This window comes from Squalius cephalus, assembly GCF_949319135.1.
Source record: "Squalius cephalus genome assembly, chromosome: 24".
Taxonomy (NCBI): domain Eukaryota; kingdom Metazoa; phylum Chordata; class Actinopteri; order Cypriniformes; family Leuciscidae; genus Squalius; species Squalius cephalus.
This window is the reverse complement of record NC_137145.1, coordinates 16845519-16870133: the sequence shown is the minus strand read 5'-3', so window position 1 is coordinate 16870133 and position 24615 is coordinate 16845519. Positions and strand designations below refer to the sequence as shown.

Here is a 24615-nt window from a genome sequence, read left to right as displayed (position 1 = left end):
GGTTGTTGATTTGCCATGAGTTAAGATGCAGTGAAAGTAGTAAACTGAAACATTCAAAAAAACATCAGAAATCATTTTATTTTGCAGGATCAAACAGTAAAAAAAATAAAATAAAAGGAATATTAAGAAAAACTTTAAAAGGTTTAGTGACTAAAATGTAAAGTTGTGTTACCAGTAAATATTTTACACTATTGACAAAATGGTTTTACTGACTTAAAAAAAATATAAAAAAGAGAGATTATGAAAAAATATTTATGCTAACATTTTTTTTCTAGCAATATCAGCCTTTTGAGATCCATTTCTTTTTTTTTTTACAATCAGTTACATGGACATAAAAAAGGAGTGTTATGTCACTGACCAATTTATGTAGGCCTACATGTAGCCTATATACGGGTTAATGAAGGCAATGATCGACCTTAATGATTTTTTTTTTTTAGTCAGGGACTATCAAGTGTGTCTACTGTATTACTTGCGCAGTTCATGCGCTTGTATGTTGTCTTTAAAACAAAAGAAAAACATAAGTAGAAAATATTAAGACATTTTTACAATCAAATGTTTCAATTAAACTTCAGTCAGTGCTAATATTTGATTTCTATTTGTTATGCTAATAATAAAAGAAAAGAAAATGGATATAGATTTAGACATTGTAAATTATATACAAACACTCAATCATGGCCACTTCATTAGGTACACCTTGTTAGTACTGGGTTGGGTCCCCTTTTGCCTTCAGAACTGCCGTAATTCTTGGATTTTGGTCCATATTGACATGATAGCATCACGCAGTTTCTGCAGATTTGTCGACTGCACATCCATGAATCTCTCGTTCCACCACATCCCAAAGGTGCTGTATTGGATTGAGATCCATTGACTGTGGAGGCCATTTGAGTATAGTGAACTCACTGTCATGTTCAAGAAATCAGTTTCAGATGATTTGAGCTTTGTGACATGGTGCGTTATCTTGCTGGAAGTAGCCATCAGAAGATGATACACTGTGGTCATAAAGGGATGGACATGGTCAGCAACAATACTCAGGTAGGCTGTGGCGTTTAAACGATACTCATTTGGTACTAAGAGGCCCAAAGTGTGGCAAGAAAATATCCTCCACAGCACCCCTAGCCCCTTGTGATACAAGGCAGGATGGATCCATGTTTTAATGCTGTTTATACCAAATTCTGACCCTACCATCTGCAGAAATTGAGACTCATCAGACTAGGGGATGCCCTTCTGCAGACCTCGGCTGTAATGAGTGGTTTTTGAGTTACTTTATCATCTCGAATCAGTCTGGCCATTCTCCTCTGAGTCTGGCGTCAACAAGGCATTTTCGCCCACAGAACTGCCACTCACTGGATATTTTCTCTTTTTCAGGCCGTTCTCTGTAAACCCTAGAGATTGTGCGTGAAAATCCCAGTAGATCAGCAGTTTCTGAAGTACTTAAACCAGCACGTCTGACACCAACAACCATGCCGCATTCAGAATAACTTAAATCACCTTTCTTCCCCACTCTGATGCTCATCTTCAGCAGATCATCTTGACCTACATGCCTAAATGCATTGAGTTGCTGCCATGTGATTGGCCAGATTAGTTCATTAGATAAAATTAACTTTGATCTCTAATTTTTTTTTTTTATAATTATTAAGAATCATTAAGAGAATTTTCTTCCTTCGGTATTTCTACAGACTTTCTTTTCCTACAAAAAGAAAGCATCTCAGGTATGACAGGAAAACGGTGTAATTCAATTCATTTTCCTCAAACTCTAGCTAAACTCAATCAATCTTTTCTGGCGAAGCTTCCAAAAGCTCCCACTGTGTGGCGTCAATGAGCCTATAGTTGATCTGTCTGTATTTCTGTGGGTCTTTCTTCCTCTGTCTGCCCACCTCTTCATATAGACTCTGAAACACTGGCTGAGGGGGTGTGAACCGGGCCACCCTGGCCAGATCCAGATAATAATCCCACTGATCCTTGTCCAAATGGAGCAAGTGCTTCACCTGCACACCTGCGTCTAGTTTTTTTTGCATCTCTCTCTGCACCTCCTTCTCCATCTCTGCCTGGGTGGGCAGCTTTACCGAGCCATCCAGAACAGCAAGAGCAAACTGAACCTATGGATAAAAATGATAATGTTACAGTGAGAATGAATCACATTCACTATTCAAACTGTAATCAAACCATCCAGTTTTTTCTCTCTGCTCACCTGACAGTCAAAATGTATGAAAGGGCAAATAATTTTGCAAATGCCAATAAAAAACATCGACGGGAAGCCAGGGGGCAGCAAGTACTTGTAGAGCGGAGTCACAAAAAGTGCCTGTATGTCCAGGCCTAGCTCTGATGGATAAAGGAAAGGGAAGTTAAAGTTGTATCCTGTACAGAACAGAAGAATATCAGCCCGGGTCACTGATCCATCCTGGAACTGTAAAGATCCATTCTCCAAGACCCCAACAACAGAGGTAGCCTGCTGGATACCCAGAGGCAGAGGTAAGGACATAGTTGGTGTGCTATGACTTAGAATCACCTAAAATGAGAAAGAGAGAAAACTTTTAGCAAATTTTTTAGCAGAGGCCAGCTTCTCTTTTCACTCCTTACAGATACTAAGACCAGTTCCAAGTGTTTAAGATTATACATTTGAACTACTGATATGGATAGGATGGACAAATCCAAAACAAAATTTGATTTAAAGGGATATGGCAATCGTAAAATCGTTTTTATTAAAATGTATTTACCCTCAAGTTGATCCAAACCCATAAAAATTCATGCTGATCTTTTTGATGCAATAAAAATGCACAGCGAAGTAGCGATGAAAAAAAACTTTCTTCTGCTGAACACAAAAGAGTTAATGAGCCCCATTGACTTCCATAGCATATTTGTCAATGGGGCCCATACATTTTTTGATATCTTTTGAGTTAACTAACCCTTTAAATACTGCTCTGTATACTTTTATGACTTCAAAAGACTTTGAATCAGAGTTATTATTAACTAAAACTAAAACCATTAAAAAAAAATGTGTTGCTTGAAATCTAATAAACGTTAACTAAAATAAAATATAATATAAAAAAGAAAACTTTTAATTCAGCTAGTTGCCAAGGCAACATTTTTCATTTTCATTTATTTAAACTTGAAGTACTAAAATAATTACGATTTAAATAAAAATGACAAAAAATTATATAGACATATTAAAAAAAAAAAAGAAATTAATAAAAATGACAAAAAATACTAAAACTTTAACTAAAATTAAATTGAAAACAGGAAATATAAAAAAATAAAATAAATTAAAAATATTAATTTAAAAAAATATATATAATAGCATATAGATTATACTAAATAACACTGCTTTAATGGACTTGAATGGACTTGCTTTTGGTCATTTTTTGGAGCACAGCATTTGTCATCATTCAGAGCTGCACAAACTGACATCTTTTGTGTTCCACGGATGAAAAAAGAATACTTCGGCGGGATAATGACAGATTTTCATTTTTTGGGAGAACAACCCTCTAATTCACAACCAAAAAAAGCCACTTAAAATGGTTATGTAATATTGTAAAAAAAAAAAAGAAAAAAAAGAAAGAAGTTAAGCCACAAACCCGAGCATTAACTTGGGCTAACTCAATGGAAATGTCCACACCAGATGCTCTGGCCCCCAAGACCACAACGGACTTGTTGGCGAAGGGCTCTGGATAGCGGTACGAGTGACTGTGTAAGACTTTCCCTGCAAAACAGCAGCGGAAGAAGGCAAAGATAAATGTAAGAAGATGAGAGACAGAGAGAAAAAAAGTGGAGATGCAGGGGTGTAATGAGACTAATAGTTGGGGCTTTTAGGGTTATGCATTTGTAGTGATCAGTGATCATTTGTTGTACCTTCAAAATGCTCTATTCCAGGAATGTAGGGCAGGTGGGGGTCGGAGTAATGCCTGCAGAAAGAGGAAGGAAATATGAGTCAGCGCTGAGATGCTAAGGGCTCCTGTGGTCTTCTGAATTCCCTCACACAAATGCCACATGAATGCATAACATAATACCCATTCACATCACCTCTGAGAGAATTCAGCGAGATAAAAGCCTCTGGGAATATTATAGGGTAAATGAACATGCCACTATTTGAATAATGCTATGCATTTAGAACATCGCTGCGAAGCTGCAATTGGAGATTAGATGCAATTGTGTCCATTTGAGCATGTCTGGGAGATAAAAGGACTCTTTAAGATGGCATTCCTCACCCGTTGCAGACGAACACTGAGTCGAACGTCTGCGTGTTCCGGTCTCCACATGTGCGGTGCGAAATTACCTCCCACGTCACTGCTCCCCCCGTCTCCGTCTCCATGGAGACGGGCTTCACCTTTTCCACCGCGGTGTTGAACTGTGAGGGACAAAGCAGTCTGTCATAAGCAATATTCTTGCTTCTGTTGGTAAGAAAAATACTAATACTGAGAACGTTTCTACTGTGGCTTCTAAACACACTTGACGGGGCTTTCGATTTTTGTGGTGAAGCTGATGTCTTTGTCTGACAAGCAGAGGTCAGCAGCCCCTACAACCCTGATCAATAGGCAATCAGTATGATCTCAACTTTCTGGCCACTAGTTGATGAACAATTTTACCCTAATAGCTGTTGATACTCAACTAATACAGTTTATATAGAGTTTTATGTAGGAGGACTATGATCATGTTCCAGCAACTATGAAAAGAGATGTAATACCAGACATTTTTAATGGCATTGCTTTCTCAGACTTAGAATACATGGACACATGCCTTTGTCACCTGATGATTTATCCATATTATCTGTTAAATGCCACACTGTGTTTAGAAACATCACTATTAAAGGGTTAGTTCACCCAAAAATGAAACTTCTGTCAGTAATTACTCATCTCATGTTGTTCCAACCGCGTAAGACCTTCGTTCATCTTCGGAACACAAATTAAGATATTTTTGATGAAATCTGAGAGCTGGATCAAGATCCAAAAAGTATTCTCGTCGCTTGATAAACTTATGGTTGAGCCACTGTAGTCACTTGGACTATTTTAACGATGTCTTTACTAACTTTTCTGGGCCGGCAAGTTTCAATCCCATAGAAGCCTATGGAGGAGTGATCCAGCTCTCAGATTTCATCAAAAATATCTTAATTTGTGTTCTGAAGATGAACGAAAGTCTTAAGGGGTTGGAACAACATGAGGGTGAGTAAATTCTGACAGAATTTTCATTTTTGGGTGAACTAACTCTTTAATTTTGTATACTATACTACCCATACCATCAGTTCTCATATCAAATATTCAATACTCAATACTCAAATATCTAGAGACATTATGTTTAGGTCTGCAAAATAAGGAATGGTGATGGACTGGTTTATAACAGCACTCTGGATGGTTTGTCTCCTGGTTTAGGCTTTAATAAATCTAAAAATGTATCGTCAACCCACATTTCTTGCATTAAAAGAAAAAATCAGCAGGCTGATTAAGTTTCATTACAGACATAGAATTTATATTAAAGACAATCACATACCTTGATATGACGGGCGATGTCATGTCTCTCACAGTATTTTTCCAAATACTGCTGAACCGACGTATGGTGCAAAAAAGAAGGCAGGTGGTCATCAAAGGGAAACTCAGGGAACATCATAACCTCCTTAGGCAAATTGGTTCTTTAAAACAGATATGGGATTTTATAGTACTAAATTTATACAAAAATTGGACACAAATGAAAAACAAATAAATTCCCTGCTCAAAATAAAAAGACACATCTTAAACCTAGACTGGTTTGCTGTTGTCTGTTCTGCCAGCTTGGTCAGGTCTGTCTATTGCTGACTTTGTTTTGTAGGTGTGCGCTTATTAATAGAGGAGAACATTATTGTAACTAACTATTGCAACTTCCATTTCATGGCAACTTTAATAGGGTTCAGCTTGTCAGTCTGGGAGATCAGACAATCTAGACTAGTCTAAACCAGCCCAAAAGTGATGAAATCCACAAGGTTTAAAATGCCTTTATTCTCAACAGGATTATGCACAATGTATTGCTCTCTACCTGAGGTCCCTATACATACTGCTGTGGATGGGATACACATTGTCATGTGGGCCAACTTGTTCCTCATAGAACCAGGTCCCACCAAAATGATCAGTCATTTCATAAACCACGGGTGGATCAAAGGTCTCGGGCCTAGACAGGATGTGTCGAGCGGCGCAAAGCCCTGCCGGCCCAGCCCCTATCACCGCTACACGAGCTCTACTCCTCCGCTCCATTCTCCAGAGCTACACGAAAACCGACACAGAAATAAACAGACAAAAATAAATAAAGTTTCGGAGTGAAAAATCCAAAAGTATTTTACCCTCCAAAGTTATATAATTTTTCGTAATTTATATAAATAAACAATGATTTTTATCTTGACAAATGTGCGCATGCGCAGTACATTTATCAGCAAACCTGCAGGTCTCATATGAGTCAGAAGCAATTACCTGTTCTGGATCGGAAAACTCACCGCCGGTAATCACTCACACACACTACACACACAAAGCTGTTTACTGCGGAGATTTAGCGAGCATAATCCCCCATTTTGAAGGCCTTTCGAAAAGAAATGCTTGGTCACCACAACAGTTGAATAATGTGTCACTAATGTGAACTTCGGTCATGTCTTTGAGTCAGCTGCCTCCAATCATTGTGGATTTCTCCTCTGTTGTTTGCTGTGGGAAGGCTGCATTGGCTGAAAGGAAAATCTTCCGGCATGCTCACTTTATAAACTGTCCGTTCTTATCAGTAACGAGACACACACTCACACTGTATACGCCACTGCCAATTCTTAAACAGTTTCACGATACCAATAACGTTCCCAACACATTTCCCTCGTTTCTTTCAGTAACAGTTAGCCTAAAAATGATCTGACTGACTGTAAAAGCGGGGCGGATGATATAAAGCGCGTGCAATGAATTCAAAATAAAGGCACACTTTCACTTTCACTCTGTCACTTTTAAAACAACTAACTTACTATATCTAAAAATTCGATGAAACAGTAGATAAACATCTCTGAAACTAAGAGCGGTTACCTGTCCTGAAGTACTCGTAGGTTGACATCAAGTTAAGTTTGTTTGTTTACATCAAGTGTTTTTAGCTAGGCTAGGCTATACTGGTGCTTTGATGGTATCAGATATGATATTTACATGGTATTTAAAAAGTTAATGCCATTGTACTTTTTTGTTAGTGAATAGCCTATTTGTACAATAAGACACTGTGAATTTACTGTATGTACACATGTAGTAAAATGGGTAGCACTTCATTTTACAGTCCTGTTCTCCATGTACAGTGAGGAAAATAAGTATTTGAACACCCTGCTATTTTGCAAGTTCTCCCACTTAGAAATCATGGAGGGGTCTGATATTGTCGTCGTAGGTGCATGTCCACTGTGAGAGACATAATCTAAAAAAAAAATCCAGAAATCACAATATATGATTTTTTAACTATTTATTTGTATGATACAGCTGCAAATAAGTATTCGAACACCTGTCTATCAGCTAGAATTCTGACCCTCAAAGACCTGTTAGTCTGCCTTTAAAATGTCCACTTCCACTCCATTTATTATCCTAAATTAGATGCACCTGTTTGAGGTCATTAGCTGCATAAAGACAGGTCCACCCCATACAATCAGTAAGAATCCAACTACTAACATGGCCAAGACCAAAGAGCTGTCCAAAGACACTAGAGACAAAATTGTACACCTCCACAAGGCTGGAAAGGGCTACGGGGAAATTGCCAAGCAGCTTGGTGAAAAAAGGTCCACTGTTGGAGCAATCATTAGAAAATGGAAGAAGCTAAACATGACTGTCAATCTCCCTCGGACTGGGGCTCCATGCAAGATCTCACCTCGTGGGGTCTCAATGATCCTAAGAAAGGTGAGAAATCAGCCCAGAACTACACGGGAGGAGCTGGTCAATGACCTGAAAAGAGCTGGGACCACTGTTTCCAAGGTTACTGTTGGTAATACACTAAAGCCCTATTCGCACGGGATTAGTATTACCTAGGGACCTCCGGTAATTTGTAATAATCGCAGAGGTCGTCTGTGATTTTTATCCCGTGCGAATCTGCCATGTCTGTAAAAATGTCTGTAAAAATTCCCCCGAAAATTACCTACCGTATTTCGGCCAACACAGAGGTCCTCTGATAATACCAGTCCCGTGCGAATCCCCATGTCTGTGATTTGGGCTGTTTTTCTGTGAGCCTATCGTTTCCTAAAGAACGTAATAACCATTATGGGCCGTTTAACAGTCCATTTTACGTCTGTATTAAAACTATATTAACAATAAAATCTCTCGATATGCTCTACTCCAATCCGATTATAGTTTTTCTCCAATAAAAACTATGAAGTGCTGCAAAAGAGAAAACAAACTACAGTAAAGACGTGATCCGGAAGCTCAACTCGGACCGTTGTCATGGAAACGTCAAATTAAGTATTTTGGCGCACCATGGAAGCTCTTTTGGAAAGTTTGGACGCTTCTTGTGGTAGTGTAATTTAGTAGTCTGTATCGTGGAGCATTTCTTTGTCTCACACGGCCTCTAAAGACGTCCATCCTGTAAGTATCTCAAGAAATCAAAGTGTGAAAGAGTAAAAATGATATAAAATGAAATACCAAATAAAATGAATAGAAAAACAAGCCTATCGCGACGTTTCGGTATTTATAATACCTTCTTCAGGCAGGCTTGTTGTAAATATGGACAAAGAATAAAAGAAAAAGAAGATATATTATATATTTATACAATAATATGATATTCTATAATATATATAATATATTTCTCTAATAAATTGGTTTTAAATAAGTTCTTTTTTTGAATTGCAATACTGCAGCACAATCTTCGTTTCAGCACGTTCAGCTAGTGAAGTGAGAATGGGTGGGCGCGCGCTGTAACGTCCGTAAACTCGAGGGAATTACGAACATTTATTTGCCCGTGTGAATGAGCCACCAAAAACACAGACGTCAGGGGGTAATTTCTTAATTACAGAGGTCCAGGGGTAATACTAATCCCGTGCGAATAGGGCTTAAGACGTCATGGTTTGAAATCATGCATGGCACGGAAGGTTCCCCTGCTTAAACCAGCACATGTCAAGGCCCATCTTAAGTTTGCCAATGACCATTTGGATGATCCAGAGGAGTCATGGGAGAAAGTCATGTGGTCAGATGAGACCAAAATAAAACTTTTTGGTCATAATTCCACTAAACGGAATTAGACACTAGAGACAAAATTGTACACCTCCACAAGGCTGGAAAGGGCTACGGGGAAATTGCCAAGCAGCTTGGTGAAAAAAGGTCCACTGTTGGAGCAATCATTAGAAAATGGAAGAAGCTAAACATGACTGTCAATCTCCCTCGGACTGGGGCTCCATGCAAGATCTCACCTCGTGGGGTCTCAATGATCCTAAGAAAGGTGAGAAATCAGCCCAGAACTACACGGGAGGAGCTGGTCAATGACCTGAAAAGAGCTGGGACCACTGTTTCCAAGGTTACTGTTGGTAATACACTAAGACGTCATGGTTTGAAATCATGCATGGCACGGAAGGTTCCCCTGCTTAAACCAGCACATGTCAAGGCCCATCTTAAGTTTGCCAATGACCATTTGGATGATCCAGAGGAGTCATGGGAGAAAGTCATGTGGTCAGATGAGACCAAAATAAAACTTTTTGGTCATAATTCCACTAAACGTGTTTGGAGGAAGAAGAATGATGAGTACCATCCCAAGAACACCATCCCTACTGTGAAGCATGGGGGTGGTAGCATCATGCTTTGGGGGTGTTTTTCTGCACATGGGACAGGGCGACTGCACTGTATTAAGGAGAGGATGACCGGGGCCATGTATTGCGAGATTTTGGGGAACAACCTCCTTCCCTCAGTTAGAGCATTGAAGATGGGTCGAGGCTGGGTCTTCCAACATGACAATGACCCGAAGCACACAGCCAGGATAACCAAGGAGTGGCTCTGTAAGAAGCATATCAAGGTTCTGGCGTGGCCTAGCCAGTCTCCAGACCTAAACCCAATAGAGAATCTTTGGAGGGAGCTCAAACTCCGTGTTTCTCAGCGACAGCCCAGAAACCTGACTGATCTAGAGAAGATCTGTGTGGAGGAGTGGGCCAAAATCCCTCCTGCAGTGTGTGCAAACCTGGTGAAAAACTACAGGAAACGTTTGACCTCTGTAATTGCAAACAAAGGCTACTGTACCAAATATTAACATTGATTTTCTCAGGTGTTCAAATACTTATTTGCAGCTGTATCATACAAATAAATAGTTAAAAAATCATACATTGTGATTTCTGGATTTTTTTTTTTTTTAGATTATGTCTCTCACAGTGGACATGCACCTACGATGACAATTTCAGACCCCTCCATGATTTCTAAGTGGGAGAACTTGCAAAATAGCAGGGTGTTCAAATAATTATTTTCCTCACTGTATATAGTACTATATATGTAGGCCTACTTATTATAGTGATTACAATAACGGGGTAATAATTAGGTACTAACCCTGAACCTAAACCTAAACTTAACCTATGTAATTTATTACCCAGTACCTTCTTGGGTAAGTACACTGTAAGTAGGCCTACACTTAAGTAAAGTGCAACTGCAAAATGTTGCATCAGGAGTGTCACTTGGCCCTGTGAAATACTGTGACCCTGTAAAATATTAGTACTGATAAATCCTTGTCTGACGGTGGACAGATTACCGTACTGACCATTCAATACTGACAGAATCTTTTCCCCTGATAATAGGCCTATTTTGTGAATGAAACACTCTCTTGATGTAACGGTTAAACGGGTTTGGGAAAATGTAGCGATTCAGACTGTTCACTCACGCACCGAATCATTTGATTTCTCACTTCGAAATGGCAACGGGATACTTTAGGACAGAAAACAAAAAAAAAATGCTGGATGAGGTTATTTACCAAATACCCAATGTAGGAAACAAAACTTGTCTTCTATTGTTTCAACAATGAAGCAGCTCTTTATTGCATACAAAGTTTGTCATGGATGCTGTACTGGAGGTGAAAACTATTTCCATATCCATAACATTATCAAAAAAGAATATCAAAATATAGGGACAATTCTGAAACACTCCTGGTTGGCAGGACAGTGTAACTGATCAGATTGGCTTTTGATGTGGTGGCTGTTGTTGGGCCCTGTTACGAGTGGGGCTTATATCGGATCAGTAACTGTAAACGTTTTATCAGTGTACTTTAGCATTCATAATACTCAGTTCTTCACTTTATATAAAAACTCCATAATTGATGACTACTATTACTGAATTGGATATTAGCACTGAGTGGAGCAATGGATGATTACATTGCAAATCACCATAAAGATTATGTTCAAGTTAATTATGTTTAATTAAGTTTAAATTGCATGATTATGATTATGCAGAATTTACAGCACACTGTAAAAAAATATTTTCATGATTTGTTATCTTAACTTTTAATCTTTTGTCAAAACAACTTAGATAATTAATGTGGTTCAGATAACATATATTTTGAAGTTCTATTTATTAAACCATAATCTTTTGTCAAATCAACTTAGATAATGTTGTTCAGATAACATATATTTTGAGTTTCTATTTATTAAACCAATCTCTTTGTTGCATTAACTCAATTTTTTAATTTCAATGAACTCAAAATTTTAAGGCAACCAGGTAACTTACATTTTTAAGTTAAACCTTTAACTTAAAAATGTAAGTTACCTGGTTGCCTTAAAATTTTGAGTTCATTGAAATTAAAAAATTGAGTTAATGCAACAAAGAGATTGGTTTAATAAATAGAAACTCAAAATATATGTTATCTGAACAACATTATCTAAGTTGATTTGACAAAAGATTATGGTTTAATAAATAGAACTTCAAAATATATGTTATCTGAACCACATTAATTATCTAAGTTGATTTGACAAAAGATTAAAAGTTGTGATAACAAATCATGAAAATATTTTTTACAGTGCAGGCGTTTATTCTTTTTTGTTGTTGTGTTGGAGTATAATAGGCCTGGCCTATATTATAAAAGATCTTTATGAAAATGACTCCGTTCTAAACATCTAGCAAAAAACCCTATAAACATCTCTACATTTACTACTTGCTAATATTGATGTTAATAGTCTAAAACTTTACTGGCTATAATTTATTGGAAAGCAAAAGTTGTAGATACAGCATCAATCACTAGTATACGTATACTTTGAGGGTTATCTTTTCTGTCAAGTACAGAGTTCTTCTGTTTTCTGCCTCTAAATATCATCCTGTTCTTTTATCCAAAGTTATGTCTTTGACTCGAGTAAACTTGGAGTTTACTGACATTTATCAGGCTCACTGATCCGATGGTGGCATTTTATCAGAGCTTCTCTGGTCTGAATGTCTACAGAGCAGGATGGACACAGGCCTCACAGATAAAGATGATAAGCTTCATTTCTGATAATCATTGACATGTTTATACTAGGGGACATTTAACTATTTGCCCCACAATTATGGTTCATGAATGATTAATCTCAAATAGCTGGTTCAAAATAGTCAAATGAGCTTGGAAACGTATAATACCAGTCTATGCTGATGCAGTAGAGGGTCCAAGGCCCTTCATTTTTAGATATTAGCTTTAAAACCTGTGTAGAAAACTATATATGAATATGTGAATAAAAAGGAAGTAAACACTGTAACAGGGCACTCAGTAATCTGGTAATTTTGTGCGCACTGGTAATCATATTTTTTTTAAATAAAGACAAGGTAGCCTAACGCTAATTTTACAAACAGCACACAGTGAAAACAATATGAATATGACACAGTGGGCAACTGGATATAGCACAGCACATTTTAAAATTAATATTTTATAATTCGCACGGACTGACCGTCACTCAAAGTAACACGTTAATGCAGGCTACAAATGCACACTTCACAAGATATCACGATTTGATTAAATCTGCAAGCTTTGTGAAATTAGATGTTTATTAGATATTCAGAGATTTGTTTAAATGATTTAGATGTGCATTTGCTGAATGTTGACGGTAAATGAGAAAGGATTTTAGCCTGATTGTTTGCCTTTTCTGTTACAAATAATATAAAAGCTTTACTTTTTCGCACACTTATTGTTTATCAGTTCTGTCTAACAAAGTATTTTCTCAATCTTCCATGTAGTGAAACGACAGACTTCTCTCTGGTGACAAATTTCTGAACTTCTCCAAACATTTAGTACAATTAAACACAGCCCCACTCACAATCCACTAAAATATCACATTCAGATCTGCCCCCATCTATTCAACAACTGTCCCTTTTTTTTTCATTTGCAATATTCAATTCACTCTGATGTACGGCACAATATAGAAGAAATAACCTTTTCTACTTCCATTTCATCTATTTTTTTTTTTACCGTAGCGCAGCGGTTCTCAACTCTGACCCTTGAGGCCAACTTTTCTGCAGAGTTTACACGACACCGTTTTCAACTAAAAACCGAAATTCATTTACACATCAATGGCATTTTGGGGGCCTGAAAATGCAAACTTTTGAAAACAGGTTTTGAAGTGCAAGTTTTTGAAAACGATACCGTTATTGTCTCCATTTAAACGTAAAATATGCGAATTTGTGAAAACAGTGACGTCATGCGCATGCGTGTTACATGTTCAGTCTATTGGAGTGTAGCGTTTCTTTACAAAGTGACATCGCCAACTACTGACCTGACAGCATTATACAGCGTTTTTAATAGTTTTCGCGGATCCATGTGAACGGCGATCATTTTGACAATGTTGTCACCTGTACGCGAAAAACGTAAAGGATAAACTTTTCTGTTTTTAATACATCGTTGTTGAGTAAACATACCCTTGAGGGCCAAAGTTGAGTAGCCTCAGGCAATGCATTGGCTCAGTGCTGCTCAAACCTGTCCTGGGAACCCCCCACCACTGTACATTTTGTATGTCTCCCTCAACTAGCACACCTGTTTCAACTCACTAGCTCACTTGTACAGACTGCAAGACTTGAATTGGGTGTGTCCGATAAGGGAGAAATATGTAGTGGTGGAGGGTCCTCAGGACTGGTTTGAGAAGAACTGCACTAGCTGACCATCCACTCATCTGATGCTATTGCTCACAAAACTGGTTAGCACTTTCTCAATATAGCAAGCTCTAATCTGATTGGCTGACTTCACTAAACTTCCAGGAATATTTCTTTTCTATATGTTTTCTATATGCGGTTTGGCACACTATTATCAACTCATTCCCGACCAATGTTAAATATTTAAGTTACTAGTCAGAGCCAGCATTTTTGATTTTCACAAAACTTTTATGTCCCTCAGAATATTTTGTTGTATGAATATGTAAACAGTCAATATATCTTTAAAAATAAAAAAAACTCAAAACAACCAACAACATTTCAAACAAAAAGCTTCCTGAGTTCCTGGGTACCTGGGTTCGACATTTCTCTAACTTTAGGCAATTTTAATTTATATTTGCTTTTGAATGTTTGGTGATCACGTTAGCTTAATCTTGCATAAACAACTTATACCCGCTCCTTCTGGTTTATGCAGATCTTCTTCTTTGGTTGTTTTTGGATTTGTTTTTGGAATAACATTAATTGCCATTCTTTTTTGTAGTATAATCTATTTGCGATAAACTTGTCCCTTACTGTCATGTAAAAGCAAACTGTGATTGGCTGCTACATGTTGATTAGGAGTCTATTCTTGTCTAAGTGTGCGGTTTTTGTCCAGAGTAAGCTGTTTTGTGGGCCTTATGGCTTTTGTCAAGGATCGGCTGTGTGTTATTAGTACTGTAACTATAACTTATTAACATTGTGCCAATGTTAATGCTCAAGTCTTGTCATCGCTACAGAATGATCCTGCCACCCTTGTGTAAGTATGCAGCCCACATCCTGAACCATTCAGCCACCACAATCACATGTCCATATATATATATATATATATATATATATATATATATATATATATATATATATATATAGCATTCAAAAAAACCCAAATCAGGTCGTTCTTTAGGATTTAAGTGAATGAGAATGATGCATAGAGAAAGAGAGATAGAAACATGTGGTTGCATTACAGTACACACATTCATTTCTAACATGTATGTTTATTTTAGAAGACGCCATGAAATTTGAATTAGTCTCAGAGGTTTTGTTCAAGGGCTTGTTGATCAGTCATATCCGATGAAGTATAAAAAAAATCCCCAAGAGGATGAGGAGTCCTTTCCCACAAGCACGTGAGCCAGGAACATAAAGTCCTTTTTAATCCAGATAACATATTCTTGTCACATCTCTGGTTTGCATTTTTGTTTCTGAAGCATTAATCTTTCCACCTTTCAGATATGTATCAAGATAATGTCCTCAGATTAGGCAGGATTAGCGTCAAGCACATATGCCAACATTGTACTTAACCTGATTAACCCTACTGGGAAAGATAAACCTCCTGCGTCCACCTCCTCAGTCAATTATGTACTTGACATCCATAATCATTAATGTTGTTTACAGACAGCCTACCCCACTGCTGGAGAGTGTGTTTACTTGAAACCTTGTGAGACCAGGTTATTGTCAACGTTTTACTTTTCTATTGAGAAAGCGAGCAACAGCTCTGGGATGCCTGAAACCGGTAAGTGTAGTCTCTATTGCTATAAACAAAAATGATTATACATGCTAAAGGTAATTGCGTCAGAAAGTGAAGTCATCGTGTATTTTATAAAAATTAGTTTAATATAGCCCACCCTATCTAAATGAACTATAGGTGAATCAGATAGGAAATAGATTATAAATTTTAATTAATCCAGATGCTGTTTTGAACATTCTAATGATTTTCTAGGGATATGGAAAACGCAGCACTATTATGCCTCCCTCATTTCCATGTTGTACACAGAAGAGTACAAATAAATGTAAGAATAAATATAAAAATAAATGAAAAATGTTGAAATAAATACATGTGAGAATAAAAGCATAAATAAATATAAAAAATAATAGAAAGTAAAAAAAAAAAATAAAGGTAAAAAAAGTTAAAAAAAAAAATTAATTCCTTTATTTTCCTATTATTATGTTATTTATTTATTTATCTTTATTTTTTATTTTATTTCTGCAGAATTGGGCCTCCATACACTTCAGATCCATTGTGAAACAAGCAACAGGTTAGTTTCCCCAGGAGGCCACTTGATGGCAGCAGTAAGTCACCCTCTCTGGTTTGGCGTCCTAAAGCGTGATGACGGGCATTGTGTGTGGTGTTTGCAGCGATAGGCTGTGGGTTGTCGGAGTGGGAGATGTAAAAAAAAACCCAAATATGACGATTCCTTTCTCCCTCCGTTACGTGCCAATCAGAGATAAGATGCTAGTCTCCGAAGAACGCGAATAAACTCTTGCGGGGGTTCGAATGTCGTTCAGAGGGGGAGGAACGGAGAAAGAAAAGGTGTTTGAGAGAGACAAGACAGCCGGTGGTTCATTCAGCCCACCAGCATACAGTGGTGTGGCCCCCGTGATACACATGGCGAGGGGGCGCAAGCGAAGAAAATCGCTGTATGACAGGACATGTAGGTGCTTCATTATGGCACAGTGTCCCAAACGAAGTAGGAGACAGCGCAAATCCTTAAAAAGCAGAGAAATGGATCTGTGCTAGTGCAATAAAAACATAAAATTGAGAAGAAGGGCGAGAACGGCGAGAGGAGGAGGGGGTGTGGGAGACTGAAAAAGGGAGAGGCAGAGAAATCGAAAGAATAGAGTGAATCAACCCTATTTTCCCCCAGTCTTTGTGTTTTACATTCAGCGCAGGTCGCTTCCTGGCACTTCATGGTTTCGACCCAGCCGTATGACGCACCGCTCCCAGATGAAGGGGACCTGCTGCTGCTTGGGCTGATAATGATAATAGTTATGATGATAACAGTAATAACCAACTTCCCATGTCGCTCTCGTCCTGCCAGCTGCTTACGTGTTAGGATTATCAGCCGTTCTGACACACTGCAGTGGAGATGCTGCGGTACACTGGGGCGTGAGCGCGTGTGCGTTTCTGTGCGTTCGTGCATAAGTGCGTGCATGTGTAGGTGTTTACGTGGTGATGCCCTCAAATCTGTCCCCCTTGCCTGTATTTTCTGCTGATTACACTCTTGCCTGAGGTTGGTGGCCCATTCATCTGTAAGTCCTGTTCTGATGATGCTCAGGAGTGGGCAGTTACCCACTCGCCCTCTCCACGTTTAGAGCCCCTCTCTGTTGGACATGTGCATCTAAAGGACAGATAGGACAGGTGGTTTGGTTGATACCCTGTTCTCAATGGCTCTTTGATCTTTTATATTGCTAAATTGCATTTATGATAAGAAAGCAAATGTTTTACCTAAAGAAACATGAAACATTCTTAAAAGTAAAGGTTCTTTATTGGTATTGATGGTTACATGAAGATCCATAGAACCTTTTCATTCCACAAAAGTTCTTCATATGGAAAAAAAGGTTCTTCTGATTGTTAAAATGGTCTTCGCACTAAGAAAAAATGGTTCTTTTAAGAACGGTTGAAGGTCTGTCTATGGCATGGAACCTTAATTTTTGACGGTGTAGAAAATCTGTACTTGACCACCTTATTACACTTTTTAAAAAATTCCAGAGTAAATAAAGATTATTGGAGTACATTTTACAAGAAAATACAATTTCAGTCTTTCAAATTTCATCATTTGTCACATGCAGTTTCTTTGTAGTTATTTGTGAAATTTGCTAGCAATTTATAAGTGAAATTATTACAAAATAAATCCTATACACCAGTTTTTTCTGGTGTAACTGTAACTGAACTTAAACTCACTACATGTTTTTTCTTCAGAGCTGCTTTGGTAAAACAATTGCAACCTTATTGCAAATGTAATTTAAAGGGGACCTATTATGCAAAATTCACTTTTACATGGTGTTTGAACATAGATGTGTGTGCGCAACCACCCTATAATGGTAAAATCCCAACCACTCCTCTTTTTTCTAACCCTCATAAATCATAAGCAGTCTCAGAATAAGCTGTTTGCAGATTCTAGCTTTTGTGATGTCACATATGCTTAGGCCCTGCCCACGACTGCTCTGCCCTATTAGCATTGACTCCGCCCTGAGTGAGCTGTACACAGTCCGCCATGTTTATGTCCTCGCCAAAATATTTAACAGCAGTATTCCAGTAAGAAATTCATTCAAGAGCAGTGAGTGATTTTCTGTTTTACTTTTGTTGTTTGATTCATGTTAACTGTATATACAGCAGTAGGTACTGTATATTACGCTGCTTTCACCGATACACAGGTCTAATATACATGCAATTTCTTTATTTGCTGTTTACGTTCACAGACATAACCGACTGTGTTTATGTAAACTTTGTGTGTTTTTGACATAACCCTGTGTGCATTTGACAGTTTAAGTGCAATAAGACGTAAAAGAGAACTTTGCTCCGCCTGACAGCCAGCTTTCTGTGCACGTGCTTTGGATGTGTGCGCTCGGAAAACCATACATCAGAAGTTAGACTGATATGGCTTTAAAACGCATGCAGATAATAAACTTTCATGATGATGAAGAACTGCAATGTTACGTGAGCGTGACCGTGATAGAGATGATTATCAAAACCAAACAGATGTTTTAGTTTTTGGCAGAGTATCCAAGGCATGAGCTGTAAAGGCTCCGCCCTCTTCTGGAAAGCGGGGCGGGGAGCAGCAGCTCATTTGCATTTAAAGATACATGCATGAAAACATGTTTTTGTTTGCACTCAAAACTTGGCATTTACAACATGGTATAATAAATTATATGTGGGGTATTTTGAGCTGAAACTTAACAGACACATTGTGGACAACTGAGACTTATATTACATCTTGTAAAAATATTAGGTCCCCTTTAATAATTCAACACAAGTTGTTAAAAAAGATTGTTGGTGTTGTAGCTGCTGTATGCTTTGTTTTTAGAGTCTGACTCATGGATACTCTTCTGCCTCACTTCACATTCACAGGTGTTTTTGTCATGTCTCATATGCTGATGACTATGACGCTCTGACTCAGTAACTAAAAATGACATCCTTGAATTGTACTCGCACAAATGCGCAGAAAGGACTTCTGGTCTGAGATCATACTAATTTTGAGGTACGAAGATAAGCAATTAAGTCAATTAGCTGGAAGTTAAGCTTCTATTGAATTCCAAGAATAGAATCTAAAAATGCTGCCAGTGAAATGACATGTGAACGCACGTTGCTTGATGGCATTTCGTTGAGAGAATGGCTCTTGCTTTCGTACTTAGCTTTCTTTGAATATGTAAATAAGCAGATGTTACTTTTAGTGAGTAGTTAGCTGCCAAGAATCCCTAACAGGTGTAATCCAGAAAATGGAGAGTCAATTTGATCTCAATACAGGTTTTGGGATTTTGTTTTTTGTTTTAAGGTTATCTTTTCATAGTGTGTTCATATAAAAGAATGAAAACAATATTGAATATACTCTTACTTTTGTGTGGCCAGGTCACTATGTGATGCTGGTGGAGGAAAACGTTTTCTGACTTGCTCCTCCAAAATAAAAAGTGGCTCAAAAATATTTAGATCTGTTTTCTGTGCAGGCCATGGGAGATGTTCAAATTCACTTTCATGTTCATCAAACTATTCTGTCACAAGTCTTGCTGTGTGTATTGGTGCATTATCATGCTGATACACGGCACCCCCTTCAGGGTACACTGTTTGAGCCATTAAGTGCAAATGATCCTGCAGAATGGTTCGGTAGTCCTTGGCAGTGACGCGGCCATCAAGCACAGTGGGGAATGTCCTGATATTGCTGCCCAAACCATCACTGATCCACCCCTGTGCTTCACTCTGGGGACGCAACAGTCCGGCTGTTAAGACTCTTTGGGGTTTCTCACTTTCTCCACACCGTAACTCACATGGATGTGGGAAAGACTCATCAGAGAGCAATACATGTTTCACATTTTCCACAGCCCAAGATTTGCACTGTAGGCACCAATGAAAGTGACATTTGGCATTGGCACAAGTCACCAAAGGTTTGGCTATCAGCCCGACCATGAATATTGACTCTGTTGAGGTCCTGACAAACAGTTTTGGTGGAAACAGGAGAGTTGAGGTGCACATTTAACACTACAGTGAGTTGGGCAGCTGTGGTTTTATGTTTTTTTGGATACAATCCGGGTTAGTACCTGGACTCCCTTTTAGACAGCTTCCCCTTGTATCGGCAGTTACTCCTGTTGGATGTGGTTTGTGGTTGTATGCCAACATTACCCTGGATACCATAGCTCTCTTGATACAGACTTGCTGTCCTGGCCACAGATGAGCCTGCGAGATAGGCACCAACAATTTGTCCCCTTTTGAACTCTGATATGTTTCACATTATGTTGTGTGGATTGGAATATTTTATGTACAGCTGTGTTATTGCTTTGCTAATTCAACTTTCACACTCTGCTCATACTGCTGGAATTTGAAATTGGAGAAGATTGGACACCAGGCTGCGCACATAGGCATGAAACCTTGAACACTATATTGGCCAGTGTTTCAGTTTCATTGTCCATCCCCTGTGTGTGTATAGCCCATATATACAGTACTGGTCAAAAGTTTGGAAACATTGAGTTTTTTTTATGTTTTTGAAAGTAGTCTCTTAATCTCAAACTGGATTTATTTGACCAAAAATACAGTAAAAACAGTAATACTGTGAAATATTTGTGTGCGAATAAACTGTGAAACCAAAAACTGGTTTCTCTTGTAATATATTTTAAATTATAATTTATCACTGTGATGCAAAGCTGAATTTTCACCATCATTACTTCAGTCTTCAGCGTCACATGATCGTTCAGAAATCATTCTAATATGATTTCTATTCTAATATGATAATCTGATTTGGTGCCCAAGAAAATTTTCTATTTATTATTAATGTTAAACACAGTTGTGCTGCTTAATATATTTCTTTCAGGATTCTTTGATGAATAGAAAGTTCAAAAGAACAGCATTTATTATAGATATAACTTTTTGTAATATTTATTAATTTCATAAATGTCTTTGCTGTCTTTACTTATCAATTTAATGTGCCTTTGCTAATAAAAGTATTCATTTCTTTTCTCTCTTTTAAATCTTACCCCAAACTTTTAGTACCCCCCCCCCCCCCCACCACCACCACCACCATAAAAAAACAGCTAAAACTCTTTTCAACATTCATAATAATAAAAAATCATCTTAGAATGATCATCTTGAAGGATCATCTGACACTGAAGACTGGAGTAATGATGCTGAAAATTCAGCTTTGCCATCACAGGAATAAATTACATTTTAAAATGTATTACAACAGAAACCAGTTAATTTAAATTGTAATAATATTTCACAGTATTTCTATTTTTACTCTTTTTCATCAAATAAATGCAGCTTTGGTGAGTGAGAATACTTTCAAAAAACTTTTCAAAAACATTATGTATGCATACACACACTGTGTATATAATTATATATTATATTATTTGATTAACACTATAATGCTATACTGTATGTTTGACTGTTGTCCCAGGCAACTGATTTCCTGCATATTCCTTTCAAATTACTCATATTACTCTCTGTTCCTTTTAATGAAATAATTTAAATTCAAATGAATATTAACACACATTTGTTAAATATGCATTTCAGACGTTAAATGAAAAGTGTAAACAAACATCTTTTATAGTAATATTAACCTAGAAATGATTATTTGTTATAGACTGGATCGTTTTGTTTGAAGTGATTTAGTGTTGTGGCAGCATGCAGTCCCCCTGGAGGAACCCGAGGTTAAATGCTTTTATGATACAATTATCCTCTTGAGACCCAGCAATTCATTTTTCTGTCCATTCGAGTGGACTTTTTTGTTGTAATATCTCTAAGACTACTCTTTTCACAGTGTTATATTATATAATAATATAACATTATAAAATAAAAAATATAATATTACATAGACCAGCTGATTGCACATTATCCCACTTATTAAACAGCTATTTAACATGCACATTAAAAATGTCACGGGGAAAATCAAACTGAATCCAGATGAAAGATGCAAGCACATTGTGAAATATTTGTGAATTTCTGAATCTGCCTCCACATCATCATGAATCACGGCTGCAGTCCCAGGTGCTTGCTTTTTTTATACAGTAATTAAAAGCCACGTTGTATGAGCACGACATAATTAATTGTTAAAAATTGGGGCTCTTAGTGTGCAAATTTGCCTTGAAACAACAGAGACTTAATTGCTGGTCATAAATGAAGGAAAAGACCCAGTGCCATTAGTTGTAGGGTGACGGGCACCAGGGCCATTAGTGAGGGGCTAAATTGGGCTAATTTTCAGTGAGAGCCATGTGTGATGGAGTGATGGAGAGGGAAAAAGGAAGACAAGGAGAGGGGGAGGAGGAGAGAAAGATGGGCTTTAGATGGGGGCGGGGGCTCCATCAGTTTGGAAATGGTGAGTAATGAATCCGCAGCCAAATTAAGTGTATGAGTCAAACATTTAGGAATTAGATGTTCTGTAAATTAAAGATGTTTATCATGACTGCTCTGCTTTAAGCTGCCTTTAAGCATCTTTCAAACATGTGCCAGTGTTTCATTACGGAGTCACATCGCCCGTCTAATGATAAACATCTGCTCAGTGGGACAGTTCTAATTTATGCACCTTTGTTCTGAAGGATTACTGCTTTCCTGTGCTATTTTTGAAAATCTTGAAGGATTATTTATGTACACCCTACTCTGGCAGTAATAAAACCTCAGACGATTTTATCAGAACATTACAGTAAAATTCGTTGCAATAGTTAGACACCCAAAACCACTCATTTGTAATTTGTATTTTACAAAATACCTCTATATTATATTATAAATAATACTTATTTATTACAAATATAATGATAAAAGCAATAGTGACTTTAATATAAACAATAAATTGTATGGCCTTTTTAAATACCTCTAAATAGAATATATTATATTATATTATATTACATTATCTTTAGATGTATTTAAAAATGGCCATGACACTTATTTTTATTGCTGTATTTATTATTATTATTATATTTTAGTACAAATAATATAATATTATTACTTAAATATTACTTATTAATAACAATAGTAATGAATACAAATAAAAATAAGTCTCATGATCCTTTTAAATACTTCTAAATAATTATAATATATAATTATTATTAATGCTTTAGATAAAAATGCTAAAAAACAACAATAAAAATAAGTATTTAAAAAAAAATGTATCTAAATAATTATTGAAACAATATATTAAAATAACAATATAGTAATCAAGATTAACAGACAAGAAAAAAGCCTCATACACAAATCCTAAACCTCACACTTTCACATATGAACACGCTTGCTTCTTACATGGTCTTGTCGCAGACGGGCACCTGTGCAGCCAAACACGCATGTGACAGCACTTGCTCGTCATCTCGGCCTCCCAGATAAAGACTGTGCACGCTGTGATAACGGCCATCGTCTCGGCTCTAGTGCCCTTAGGGTTTTAGGCAGAATGGGAGAGGCTAATCTCAGACACAATAACCAGCAGAGATGACAGACCAGCACACTGCAGCTGTGTCACGCCACCATGCACACCACACATTAACCATTCACCGAGGGGGAGAGGAGAGAATAAAACCTCTGTGAATACCAGGATTTGCCAAATGGCTGACTGCTTACGTGTGTACGTCTTAGTTTATACTTTAACATAAACTATAATATAAATGTCTCTCTTTTTTTTTTCATGTTTGTGTCCATTTATGTTATCTTTCAGCCCATGACGGTTAGATTGGCGTGCGCAAGCAGCACGTATGATTATTCCTTTATTGTGGTCCTTTCTGAGACAATTTTCTCCAATCACACTCATTTTACATCTGTCCCTTTTATGTGCTCTGCCTGATAGGGGACTGTGTGTGTGTGTGTTTGTGCTATAGTAACGGTTTTGTGTGCTTTAATCCTGGTTCTGATGCTATACCTCAAAGCTTAGGATGACAGACCAACTATATAAACAGTTTATGTGTGTATGTGTGTGTGGGGGGAGAGGACTAAGATACCTCTTTTTCATCTCCTTTCATTCTTTAAACCTGTTTAACCTCTACATTTTTGATCCCTTATATCAAAAAGGCTCAGATGAAAGCAAAAATATGTGTGTGTATTTATTTATAAATGTGTGTAATTATATGTTTATTAACTCAGCAAGAAAGATTAATATGTTAGATCTGTTAACCTCCACTTCAAAGTGCTTAAGCACTGTTGTACGACAACCGAAACGATGACAATGAATGTTTGTCATCAAAAAGCAAATTCCCACTTTGTTGTTTTCGAACGTTGTTTGCTGGTGACTCACCTGCTTCATGCATATTTCTTTGTCTCTTTGTGTCCCCGTCTCTTTCTCTGTATCTGTTTTGTCTGTCTCTTTCACTCTCGCTCTCTCTAAATGTAAAATGAGAGCCCGCCCCCAATAGGTCACTTTACTAATGTGAAAAGACACAATTTCACATGCGTGTTTAGCATCGGAATAACCCGCCATCCAATCACCGGACAATACACATCACCCCTCGCTCTGTCATGATGATGTCACAGGGTGTGTAGAGCGTGTAAGCGCGTTGCGTAGCGAGTGGGCACGCGGCAGTGCAGAGCATCGGCTCAAATCTGAGATTTATTGTGAGTGTCGCCCAGGACTGTTTTTTTTTATTTTCTTTCCCACTCCGCCCTTTTTCCATT

The 24615-nt window shown here is 37.6% G+C and overlaps 2 protein-coding genes across 6 annotated transcripts in view; one reads left to right on the top strand and one right to left on the bottom strand.

Moving 5' to 3' along the window:
* Nucleotides 1-57: 57 nt before the first annotated feature.
* On the bottom strand, nucleotides 58-6869 carry LOC307152747 (uncharacterized protein). 3 transcript variants are annotated; one of them, XM_079861647.1, is made up of 9 exons: nucleotides 6426-6869; nucleotides 5998-6221; nucleotides 5479-5617; nucleotides 4203-4342; nucleotides 3847-3899; nucleotides 3573-3697; nucleotides 2189-2506; nucleotides 1875-2096; nucleotides 58-989 (listed from the first exon to the last, which is right to left on the bottom strand). In XM_079861647.1, the coding sequence occupies exons 2-9, from the start codon at nucleotides 6210-6212 to the stop codon at nucleotides 975-977; spliced, it is 1227 nt and encodes a 408-aa protein (XP_079717773.1). In that variant the 5' UTR covers nucleotides 6213-6221; nucleotides 6426-6869; the 3' UTR covers nucleotides 58-974. The 3 variants fall into 3 exon arrangements, with proteins under 3 accessions (XP_079717773.1, XP_079717772.1, XP_079717774.1); XM_079861646.1 differs by lacking the exon at nucleotides 58-989 and having other exon boundaries at nucleotides 1706-2096; XM_079861648.1 differs by lacking the exons at nucleotides 58-989; nucleotides 5998-6221; nucleotides 6426-6869 and adding an exon at nucleotides 5683-5757 and having other exon boundaries at nucleotides 1706-2096; nucleotides 5479-5646.
* Nucleotides 6388-24615, top strand: part of LOC307152749 (uncharacterized protein) — a 47676-nt gene continuing 29448 nt past the window's right edge. For 2 of the 3 annotated variants that reach the window (XM_079861650.1, XM_079861651.1), the window contains exons 1-4: nucleotides 6388-6453; nucleotides 15441-15558; nucleotides 15766-15835; nucleotides 16036-16081. In XM_079861650.1, the coding sequence (XP_079717776.1) occupies nucleotides 15770-15835; nucleotides 16036-16081 (112 nt within the window). In that variant the 5' untranslated portion in view covers nucleotides 6388-6453; nucleotides 15441-15558; nucleotides 15766-15769. The remainder of the gene's footprint in view (nucleotides 6454-15440; nucleotides 15559-15765; nucleotides 15836-16035; nucleotides 16082-24615) is intronic. The other variant, XM_079861653.1, reaches the window with a different exon arrangement.